Source organism: Amblyomma mixtum, chromosome 2 (assembly GCF_055824585.1).
Source record: "Amblyomma mixtum isolate Tamu chromosome 2, ASM5582458v1, whole genome shotgun sequence".
Taxonomy (NCBI): Eukaryota; Metazoa; Arthropoda; class Arachnida; order Ixodida; family Ixodidae; genus Amblyomma; species Amblyomma mixtum.
In genome coordinates, this window is record NC_143013.1 from 3,167,919 (window position 1) to 3,180,282 (window position 12,364).

The following is a 12,364-nucleotide window of genomic DNA, read 5'->3' on the forward strand; positions in this document are numbered from 1 at the left end:
GCCTTGCTCAGTTTTTTATACTGATTTCAACAATGAAATTACCGTTCGAACTAGTCAGTTCCAAAGATAACTAATTTTATTTAGTCATTCATCAGCACCTCGGTGCAAAAAAAACTGCTCAATAAAAATACATTTTTAATCCATGGCTACATAGTATGGTGAGTAGAGAGTGCAGTAATCAAAACCATTTTTCTATTTTACCCTCATTAGTAATTTTACAGCACTTGGAATATCAATATTTAAGGTGTGAATGTAATGCATCGATAAACTTTGCTAAATTGTAAATTTTTGAAGTGCGACTGAACAAACGTGCTTCGATTATTGCACACACTGTGCCTTCAGCTTCAGTTAGCAAGCAATACGACATCTCTATCTGTCCTAGATGTTAAGATATCGACATACTAAGACAGCTAGATGTCCAAAATTTTCACGCCATTAAATTATTTGCTCCTGCACAAATTCAGCCCACATGATGATCTGAATTCAATACAGTCGAACCCGGATATATCGAACCCGCATATTTCGAATTATTGGCTATATCGAACACACAGATTACCCCCTTGAAAATACTATGCAAAAGTATAGGACAGTTGCGTTGTATATCGAATTCCATTTTCGCCGGACATTGGATATATCGAACGCCGCGCCGCGCCCCTGGAAGGTGCGCTTTCCCCAGACATTCCTGTCCGGTCCTCAGCCGCCTCAGCGGAGAACATTTCCGCAGTCAGTGGGCGCAGGGCCCCCTTTTTTTTTTTGTTCCCCGTTTTTGCGCCCCACCGGCGCGAGCTTTCCCGCTCCTCCTCTCCTCCTGTACCGCCGGCGTGTGCTCCGTCAAGGTCATTGGAGATCAGCGAAGAGAGAGCGCCGCATGGAGACGCGCGGCGACCACGCTTCTTGGGGAAAGAGAGAGAGAGAAAACGGTCGCTAGTGGGCGCATCGTGGGTCTGGGGAAAAAAAGAGAGCTCAGAAAAAAAAAAAAAAAACGAAGCCCAGAGCGCCGATCTTTCTCCCTGCTCTTTCTTTTCCCTCTGTCGTTCCTTCGCAGCCGGGTTGACTGCCGCTCGCATAGGCTTCGCTCTTATCGCTCCATCTGCGCCTCGCGTGTTTTTTTGTGTGTGTGTGCCTGTGTTTCAACACGCGACGTGAAGCAGGCCCCAGTAGCCAACTGTTTTGGCAAGGCAGGCCTTGAAGTGGCCGGAGATGAATGTCCGGAAGATTTAGATGACGATGAGTGCTTGGACGACGTGTTTCGCGACTTGTCCAATTTTCTCGGCGCCGTTCCGTCCGAAGTGACTGTTGAGGACTTTAACGCTGACAGCGAAGTTCAAGCGGTAGCTGGCATTCAAGACGCCGACTCCAGCGACGACGAGGGCACTGAACTGGCGTCAGCGTTAGCCTGATTCGGCGCTGTTGCGGCGAAATGGAAGGCACTGTGCTCTCGCACCTGGACAGTCTCGAAAAGATCGAGGCCAGTGTTTTGAACTTCGTTTCCCAGGGGAAAAAGCAACCCAAAATTAGTGATTTTTTTTCCCGCGAAATAAAGCGCTTTCACATTGCGCGCCCATACTATGTGATTCGCGGCTGTTCCAAACGGTAAGCCACAATTTGTTATGATCGGGAGTGCAGTTTTAGCCTATATCTGTATATCGAATTTTCGCTATATCGAACTATTTTCCGATCCCCTTCGAATTCGATATATCCGGGTTCGACTGTATTGTGGTCAAAGTGTTGATTTCTTGAACGAAAAAATTGGCACAGCTGTGGAATAATAGCTGTAGATTCCACAAATGTCATTTTCTGAAAATCGATTTTTTGGTCATTCTTTGGTCTCAAAACCAGTGTCCCCCATTAAGTTCGAATGAATGAATTTTTACTGTAGTGTCAATGTTACCCTAGTCAATGGCTTAGAAAGTGCGCACCATTCACAGACCACTAACACACGGAGGATCCTCAAATGCAAAGCACCTCAGGGTATATCTATCTCGTATACGCTGCCAGTGCTATTAGATAACTTAAACAAAGAAATGTTTGACCCTTTCCAGCATTCAAATACTGTTAAGAAATTTTTTCTGAACAAGTTAGTGTCATGATGCTGCATGTATTTTTGTGATGGTATTTTTTGTTTTTTTTTTCAAGGTGTGTCATTTTCTTTTGTGCTACAATGTATAGCGCAGAATTTATTGCCGCTTGTCTGTTGCAATGCCAACGTGAAAAAAGGGGGCAGGACCTCTGTCAAGCTTCCGAGCTTTTAGTCCTGTCTCCTTCTCTAATATAGAGAAAATAAAAGGCTGATTGATTGATTGATTGATTGATTGATATGATGAATCCTTTATGAGGATCAAAGTATGTTATGTAAAACACCTCAGGGTATATGACAAAGCCGTTATGAGGATCCAAGTATGTTATCTGAACAGCACAAGTTTTGGTCGTGGTACATGGTCAGCAAAGGTACGCCAAAATTCTGTATGATCTACAAGCCAGGGTATGTCAAGTGGAGATGCTCTGCAGCCAGAGATTTATGAAGCCTTTTAGGCACTGTTCATTTCTATGTGAGAAGAGGGATTAGCATACCCGTATGGCTTCAAGTGATCCACTGTTTCGGGGTTCTGATGCAGGTGCGAAAACAGGCGCAGAACTTCGTGTCGCTTGCCTTCAGAGGCTGGCTTTCTGATGACTTTCTTTGGAGGTGCCTCTGCAGAAGAAACAACACAAAGTTCAGGCTCACTCAAGGACAACTGTTTCTCGAAGTTGCAACTAAAACAGTGGCAAAGCTGACGTCACAACAACTGACCACCAAGACCAGTCTCCTCACTGCGCAGAAAACAACATAAGGAAAAGGTTTCGTGAAGCCAGGTTTCGGGCTAGCAAAAATTAAAGAATCCACAAAAAAGTTGCCTCTCACATTGTCTTAACGTATTGCTAAGAATGATTCACAAATGTTTCGTTACTTGAAGCATAGCAACCAAGAAATGGACCATGCAAAAATTGGCAATGCCATAACCACAGGTGCAACGCAAACTGCTGAAAAATATGCACTTTCTTCAAGAGAATTTTCACATGGCCTGAAGATTATGCTCTTCTGAGCTCACCAAGCAAATGATTACTTAACGTTTCGGTGACTCATGAAAATGCTGTAGTGCTCCTTAAGATTAATAACTTAATAACAATAAAAAAAATCTCCTGGACTGAACGACACTCCAAATGCTCATTTGACGTGCTATTCCGACATGTTTAGTTTATCACTACTACCGGTGAAAGACCAGCAGACAGGCTCAAAACACTCGATGTTCCAGTTTATAACAAAGGTGAAAGTTTAGTACCTGCTGCAAGCTTTCGTCCTATTTCGATTACGACAGCATTCTGCGACATTTCAGAGCATGTCATTAATATACAGGGTGTCCACGCTAACTTTAGCCAAGGGTTGAAAAATAAAATATTTGAGATAGGCCAAAGAAACCACCTACATACATCTATCAACCGGCTTGCGCATCTAAGGCAATTTTTTGTTTTGCAATTAATTGATTAGCAATTAACAATTATTCTAAACGTGTTACCCTCTTCTGTTCCAATACAGCATATCTAACGTTCCTCTCGATCTTGTCCAATCATACAAATACCTTGGTGTCCATATTTGTCATGATCTTACATGGAATACGCATATTTCAAACATCATATCATCCGCCAACAGAACACTAGGATTCTTAAAGCGTCACCTACGCTCTGCACCTCAGCATGTCAAGCTCCTCGCATACAAATCATTAGTCAGATCAAAATTAGAATACGCATCTCCCATCTGGTCTCCAAAGCAAGCATATCTCTGTAATTCAATTGAAGCAGTTCAAAACCTAGCAACTAGATTCATTCATTCATCGTATTCTTTTGATATCAGCATATCATCCCTCAAATCACAGTCCAGCCTACCTACCCTTGCTCATCGCCGCTACATTGCTAGTTTATGTTTGTTTCACAAGTTTTTTTACTCTGAGCTACGACAGGAACCCTACATCTGCGCACCACCACCACGCATCTCCCTCCGCACCGGCCATCAGCAGCAAGTGTCACGACCTCGCGCCCGCACCACTACATTTTCTTCATCATTCTTCCCCCGGACCGCGAACGACTAGAACGGCCTTCCCCGAGAACTTGCTGCTATCACATGCCAATAATTGTTCATCGAAGAAATCACGCGTGTGATAATCTTATATTTGTATAACTTTCAACTTATCTGTTAGTCATTCTGTTTTTCATTTCTGTGTGCCCCACCCCTTATGTAATACCCTCTAACGAGGGTCTTTAAGGTATTAAAGTGAAGTGAAGTGAAGTGAAATATTGACTTTAGACAGCAAATGTGAATAGTAAAGTTGGAGAGCACCTTCAGAAACCCCCATTCCATTGATTTGCGATAAAAAAAGCCTCACGTGCATCTTTTCTCCGAGCTGCGAAGAAAGCCCGCGAAATACGAAAAAAATCACGTGACTAGCGCATTCGTGTGCCACGATTGTGCTGCTCTCAACCGTGGCTTGAGTGAACGAAATCAACTGCTGTCAAGGCGCGACGACCTCAATGCTCCGGCAGGCCGATAGGTCAATGGTGGTTGCGGCGCCCGCGCGAGCGAGCGAGTCAAACGCGACGGTGCAAGTTGCAGCAAACTTGCTTATCTTCTTTTGCCTCTCAGTTTCGAATAAAACTCGTCGCATTTGTGTTTGTCACCTTTGGCCATTTCAAACTCAATATGCCCGGCGCGTTCGCTGCAACTTGCACCGTCACACTTGCAGACTGGCTCGCGCAGGCGCCGCAACCTCCGTTGACATATCGGCCTGCCGGAGCATTGAGGTGGTCGCGCCTTGCCAGCAGCTGATTTCGTTCACTCAAGCCAGGATTGAGAGCAGCACAATCGTGGCGCGCGAATGTGCTAGTCACATGATTTTTTTCGTGTTTCACGGGCTTTCTTCAGAGCTCGGAGAAAAGATGCACGTGAGGCTTTTTTTATCGCAAATCAATGGAATGGGGGTTTCTGAAGGTGCTCTCCAACTTTACTATTCACATTTGCTGTCTAAAGTCAATATTTACGCGTTTAGAAAAATTATCTTAATTGACCCTTTAGAAAATTCAGTCTGGCAACTCGGCAGGCATCATCATCAGCAACTTCTGTCGGCGCCGTGCGCCATATTTTGGGCACCTTGGCTAGCAGAAGCGCAGCTGTAGTGCTCTGCACAGCTTTTGCACTAGTTTCTACCTTGTGGCATGTCTGGTTGCGTTTGTGAAATCGATGGCGGAAAATTTGCAGTGGTCGAAGGACCTGACTGTCATCCCGGGTGGATTTTCGGAAAGGCTTTTGGACTCCTATTGTCCGGCCACACCTCTCAGCGAAGCTTCAAGCCGGTATTACTGCGATCCGTTGACAGTGCGCGTTGCTGTGCAGGTCGAATCTGCTGTCGATAAAGGAGGGCTAACGCTAAGACCAGACTCGACAACGAGCTGGCGCTCTGCAGGGCAAAATGCGTGTCGATCTGGATGCGGGTGCTCGATCAGTGGTGCCGGTGCGCTAGCCGTCGGTGCGAAATCACTCGCGTTGTGGCTGTTCACATGCATAGCTTGCCGACTTCAGATCAAGGTGACAGATCATGGGAGTGCTTGCTAAGCCGCAGGCACTGACCCAACGAAAACACACCGCTGCTGCTGCTGCACTCCGCCTATGTCGCCGTCGCTTGTTGCAGGTTCGCAACGGACAGAACGACGGTGCTCCTCACCGCGCCGCATCGTCGTGCTTTTTTTTGCACACGCGAAACTCACTATGAATGGTAGACCCGCGGATGCTAGCAAATCCAGAACAAGCGCACTTGAGCAACGTTTTGATTCTGTGACGTGCCGAAACAGACGCCAGCATTGGAAACAACGCATGTCCTCGAGTGCACCGAAGGTGGCACCTTTATATTTGTGCTCACTATACAGCGGAAGGGCTACACGGAAAATGGTGCTTGGCTGCATTCTGATGGAAGCGAAATGCACAAGACATCTGTGTACTACGTGATACCAGTGGGTGCCAAAAAAACGTCAGGTGGCTGATATTAATCCAGAGCCCTCCACTGTGGCATCCCTCATTGACCAAGAGCAGATTTGTTAAGACTCAGATACTATACCACACCATGTCTCACCGAGAATATGTTAAATATATGTAGATCTCAAGAGAAACCTACCCTGTGAAGGGGTATGCTGCTGCGGCTTTGCCGCATCCACTTTCTTGGCACCAGGCGGACATGACACACCTGTGATGCCAGCCTGCCCACCAGCTGCTGGTGTTTGCTCTGAAGGTTTGCTCGCCTTGTCACCAGTTGCCTGTGTCTTCGCTGCACGCTGGGCTTCCTGCAGGGCCCTCCTCTCAGCTTTGAGCTCTGCTTTGCTTTTCTCTGCCCCGCCTTTGCCTGCAAGAGTGACAACAGGTGTCACAGCAGTTCCACTCAATCTAGAATAGCAGGCTTCTCTAATACAGACATTTTTTGCTTTCAATATCGGCTCATGATGCGCAAATGCACTATTACACAACAGCATCTTTATTTTCATATGCTTGAACTTTAACCCTTTGAGGGTCGAATTATTTTGAAGAAAACTTTCCCAGGTGGTCAAATTACTTTATTGCGGATCTTGAATCAACAAAATGTATATAATCGAGAATAGATAGTAAAAAAAAATTAGGAACAGTACTTTGGTCACAGCATCACTCATAACTGGAAAATGTTCAATAGAATAGAATAGCAACGGTGATAAGCAAGCTAAGAGCAGCACCAATAAAGATAGAAATCAACTTTCGCCGCCTCTGCAAAACAGTGCCCACAAAGAGAAAACACGTTTCGCACGACTCCGTTGCGATCCCGCGGCGGAATCAAAACCGCGTAGGCGCGTTGCCACAGAGGCCGAGTATACCTCGCGAGCAACGGTGATAAGCAAGCTAAGAGCAGCGCCAATAAAGATAGAAATCAACTTCGGCAGTCCCTGCAAGATAGTGCTGACAAAAAGAAAACTCAAATTTCGCGCGACTCCGTTGCGATCACGCGGCGAAACCAAAACTACAAAAGGGGTGTTGCCGCAGTCTGTGCCGCCGCGCTAAAGCTAGACATAAGTTCTGCCTATCTCCGTAAGAAGGCAGCACAAAATTCAAACACTTCTTGTAAGTCTTAAGAGGTGGCAGCACCCCTCAGTGTGCACGCATTGCTCTTTTGGCGCAAAATTTCAAACGGAAGATCGAAACCGTACCCGTACGGCAGAGACCTTGCGGGACAGAAAACCGCCGCCGTACATATACGGCAAAAACCTTCAAAGGGTTAACTGTGCTGAAGAATCCATTAGTAAGCATCACGCTAAAGGCATGGTTTAGAACAGCAAGATCATGTACAGCAATATGATTCTTGCTTACGAGGACAAAATGACTGCAGTCAGCTGTCAATAATTCGAACTCAAAGGGATGCAAGTGTTTGGATTAAACAGAGTTTTGGTTAAAAGGAACCTTGTCAGTACATATGACGTTGACACGTCGAAAGCACCAGTTTGAAAAGACTGCAAGTTGAAATTAGGCTAGTTGGGTAACAAGATTCCACTGTGCTTGCCACACCAACACAGCTCCGAAGCAGTGTACAAAAAAAAAAAAAAAAATTCGAGGCAGAACACTGTAATTACGTTCGCAACAAAAAGAAATCTTAACATACCTTAAGAATCATAAACACACAATAATGTCATGCACTGTCATGAGAAAGTATGTCCTTATAGAACATTAAGCCTGTAAGATAGTGCATACAGCAACTAAGTTGATGTGTTACTGTTGGTGAAACTAGACAAGCCTTGCTGCAAACAAGAAAAGTAATGCTTATGAATGCACTGCAGGGTAGTTACTTCGTCTAGAATATTCATGTCCTTTCAAAAATTTGAAACACATTTGAGACCCAGCTTTCAAATCAAATATAACAAAGGAAGGCAGGCTAGTTGGTGACTAGTATTAGAGTGCATCTTAAGACCAAGCAAAAAGATGAGGGACAAAGAAGAAACCAACATGACAGACCGATTTCTTTCTTCCCTTGGTTAGTTTCTTCCTCAACCCTTGTCTTTTTGGATGGCCTCAAGATGCATTCTAATTTCAAATCAAATACAATTATTTGATCTATGATATTAGACACATTTTTAATTTCTTTTCTTAATGAATTCACACACCCCATCAGTGCAGTGAAAAGCACCCAAGAGGCAAAGAAGCTCCCTACTAGCATGGAAAGGCACGTGAGCTGCTTATGAAGTGCTTCAGTTCGTATCTACAATACAATAGCTGTGGCAAATTGGAAAAGCAAAATGCAACTATCATTCTTGATGTGTTTTTAACTGCATTGCTTTGATTGTCCATGAATATGTCCAGACCTTGAATATGTTCAAAGAGCTTTCATCTCCAACGAAAAGCCTCACCTTCGCCTTTCTGAGCAGCAAGCCGGGCAGCATTTTCAGCTTCCTTGAGGCCATATCAGATGAAAAATGAAATGCATGGCATTTAAGAACACAGAAGCAGAACAGCACAATAAGCAGTACAATGCACACAATTACAAATTAAACTGAGTTTAACAAGCTTCAGAGACATGGATGAGCTTGTATGTTTGGGTAAAGTGCTCCCAAGAGCATACAACAACAAAAAAAAAACACGTTTGTCGCATTCAAAACAGTTACCTACAAGCTTTAAAAACACATTAAATCATGCTAAAATGCTGTTTACAGATGAGAAAACAATCTCAACTTTAATTATTAGTCCTTGTACATACTCGTTACCAAACTAATAAGTGCAAGGGCGAAGTTGTTCTCAGAAATTCTGGAGGCAGTGATCTCGTGCATCCTAACATCATAATGCCATTATCAGCGAACAAGCATGTCTGAAATATAACTTACAAAAGCTGCCTTCCTTTCTGCCTTCAACTGTGCCTTTGTTTTCTCTGCTGTGACATTTGATGCTGTGTTGTTCACCGTGGCAGCCGGCGCAACGTCCTTATTCAGTGCACTATCTTTCTCCTTTTTTGCTTGCACTGGGGATGCCTCATTAGGTTGTGAAGCAGTAGGCTTGGTCTTCGGCTGTTTCTGAACAACCTTTGAAGCCTTCCCTTCAGGTTTTTGGGGATGTTGGTCACCATCCAACGCAACGTGATTGTTCACTGCTTTTGTCACGCCACTACCCTTGTTCTTCTTGCCAGTCTTTTTCCCATCAACAGCGTCTCCCGAGAGCATCATGCCAGAGTCCCGCAGTGCGCTGTTCGTCACGCTACCCAGCTTCTTTTCAATGTCTATCACACTTGTCCCGCATATGTCGATCACAATTTCAGAATCTGGGCCGGCCGATGGGTCCTGCAGAGCGTGGATAATTTTTTCATCAACAACCAATTCGTCTTCAGGGTTCACAAGAGTGATGCTGATCGAAGTCTTATCCAGGGATGCCAGGCTCTTTACGATGGCATCTGAGAGGCTCTCGAGGTGGCTCTGGGTGAGGCTGTTTGGGGCGACCTCAGAACGAGAACACTTCGACGAAGTTGGCACTGCTGCTGCTGCATTCGAGCTTTGAGCCGAGAATGCTTTAGCTGCTGGCTTGCTTGAGTGAGGGCAGATCAGCTCGAGACAGGTGATCTCCTTCAGGTTTTTGAGTTTGCAGCAGCCTGCTTCGGCGGTCTCAGCAGGTTTTTCTGGAACAGATTCTGCTGCTTGCTGTTCGGACAGCTGCTTTGGTTTCTTCTTTTTCTTTTTCTTCTTTTTCTGACCCACTGAAGCTTCTACAACCGGCACACCTTGTGGCTGCTTCTCAGTCTGTTGTGGCACTTTAGTAAGCACCACTCGAGCAACCGACTGAGTGCCACTTTCTTGGGCGCTATTCTTTTTGACAACAGTTAGTTGTGGCACAGGCTGAGCTTTGTCCTCTAGCGAATTTGACTGGTTTTTGCCTGTTTGCGATGCGTCTTTCGACACTGTCTGAACTCCTTTCTGAGCAGACTGCTTCTTCTTCTTTTGCTTTGGTTGAGAGATCTACAAAAAAAGGCGAACATTCGTAAAAAGACATGGCTTGATGAAAGTGAAATATTCGAGATTGAAAGAGAGCAAAAAGTAAAAATACTTTTCTGAATGAAGACAGCTGAAAAGTTCCTGTATTCAGGACCATGCACAAAACCATGCAAAAACAAGACTTCTCTAGCAAACTGCAGCTTCAATCTCAACATTTCCTTCCTAACAAATTTCAAAGTAGTAAAACGTCATCAGGGCTTCTACTAAGGGCATTTCTGAGTGCTTTCCTTAGTTTGTTGGCATATGTTGCAAATAAAGAATTTTCTAAAAAAAAAAAGCTACTTTTGCGGTCTCCAATAAAGAATACCTATAAGGGCTAACATAAGGGCTAACCAAACAGTCAACGAACCCTAAATAAAACGCTTCCACTATTATGCCGCAGATACTTAACACACGACAGCCACGAGCACGAAGCAAAACAGGTGTAGGCAATAAATATAAGGTGATTTCTTTTTTTATTTGCCAAGGCTACATTGCGGCCACCATCAACCAGCATTAGTGCATTACATAACACGCTTAAATGAGCTCTGGTGATAGTCAAAAAGGCATGCCAGGCATTGCGCAATCGTGAGTACGGTTAGTACAGGCAAAATATATAGATGCGGGTTAAAGGAGTCGTTCATGCGCCAGGCATTAGGATTGCAAGCAGGAATGCTTAGGGAATACTAGTTTACCGATGTGTCCATGACTGCCGAGGGGAAAGCTACCCCGACTTGATGATGGACTGTCAAAGAAGTTTCATGCCATGACGATACACAAACTGCGAAGCAATACAACACAAAGCACCCGCAACCCAGCTTGATGAGAACACTTTGCTACAGAATGTAAAAACTTGACACTGACGCCAAGACTGTCAAATCACAACGCAACCATATGCCGCTGAGCACAAAGGAGGCGCATCACAAGAAGTTATACCAACCATCTACAGGTTTCCTGGACTACTTTTGAGATACAAAACGAATATGCCGCTCTACCGTAACATGTAAACCGGCTAATATTAAACTACACGAGTGCACATAAGTATTCTCTTGTCGGAGCTACAAAATATTTTAGAAGCGTGTGTGCCACATGCCAACTTCAAATAAAATGCAATCACACCGCGATATTGCAAGTTCGCAGAACGCTAACACTGCAGCGGTTATGCAAACAATTCAATTCAAATTTCTCACTATATCTAACAATAATGCATTTAAGAAGCTCTGAAAAAGTGCTCGAACTTACTGGCGTTACTCTATTTTGCAGAGAAAGCGAGGAACAACGGCGGGCATGACGACTCGAGTTGGCTATGCTTACGATGGCTGGCGTGTGGCTTATTTAAGGGTTTGAGGTTGCTAGACGGTCAGAGGGCGACGACAAAAAAGAACGAAAAAGTTGAGAAATAATACGAAACATAAAAAATAATGTGTGCGTGTGCCATCGCTTCAGAGGCAACAACACCGGGCTAAAGATAAAGATAAAGATACCGGGCTAAAGATACCAAGATACACCGGGCTAAAGATACCTTTGCATGACACTGCATTTTAATACCAACTCGCGTACGCGCATATTTCAAAGCGTGAGCGTCGCTTGTGGTTATAGAAACATTTCTGTTGGTGACCGGAGAGCAGTTCAGCACCTTTTCAACCTGTTGGCCAGACGGAATTATATGGCTAAGCGCTACATAAACTTCCTTCTGCGCTCCTATATTTGGCAGCAACGGCGCGGCTACGGCAGTCGACTAGGTAGGCTTATTAAATGAAACCGAAAAAGCACGAGGTATACAGGTCAGCAGTCTCAACATTTGGGACGATACAGCATACCCTATCGCTAAGTACAAGAAGGACGACGGGATGCACGACGCGAGGCAGCTTTTTCCCATGACTAACTATTGTGATGTGCCTGCTCTTGTCTAGCCACTTCAGTGCGGAGAACGCCGAGCGCTACTGGACACTGAAGCCATGCAGTTACTTTAAATGAGTCATGAAAATGCGATCTTCACTGGTAATGTCTGAAAAATGCTTTTTTATTCGCTTGGCTTTAACAGAGGTGCACAGGCGAATGGATAGAAGTTTACCTCGAGGTACAACAAATTAAGTTACCCTTGCTCTGCAGAGCTAAGCATTTTAAGTGTTTCTGCGTGGAGGCCTTATTGTGCTTGATAACTGGCTTTTTGTCTTGTATTTGCTGTTTTCGTCAGGTTCTGATTGACCAGCAATTGTAAAATTCAGGTAATATGGGAAATAACACTGCATGATTTTGCCGATACCTTTCAAGGAGAGGTGGTGAAAATACGTACAGTCTTTGTCAAAAGTAAGGC

The 12,364-nt window shown here is 44.6% G+C and overlaps 1 protein-coding gene across 2 annotated transcripts in view; it reads right to left on the reverse strand.

Annotated features, from left to right (window-relative positions):
• Window positions 1-11,393, reverse strand: part of eIF2Bdelta (eukaryotic translation initiation factor 2B subunit delta) — a 37,798-nt gene extending 26,405 nt beyond the window's left edge. Inside the window, exons 1-6 of one of the 2 annotated variants that reach the window (XM_089570299.1) lie at window positions 11,290-11,393; window positions 10,743-10,828; window positions 8,914-10,032; window positions 8,443-8,485; window positions 6,198-6,422; window positions 2,572-2,692 (exon numbers count right to left, since the gene is read on the reverse strand). In XM_089570299.1, the coding sequence (XP_089426425.1) occupies window positions 2,572-2,692; window positions 6,198-6,422; window positions 8,443-8,485; window positions 8,914-10,032; window positions 10,743-10,754 (1,520 nt within the window). In that variant the 5' untranslated portion in view covers window positions 10,755-10,828; window positions 11,290-11,393. The remainder of the gene's footprint in view (window positions 1-2,571; window positions 2,693-6,197; window positions 6,423-8,442; window positions 8,486-8,913; window positions 10,033-10,742; window positions 10,829-11,289) is intronic. The other variant, XM_089570300.1, reaches the window with a different exon arrangement.
• Between the last annotated feature and the right edge of the window lie 971 nt (window positions 11,394-12,364).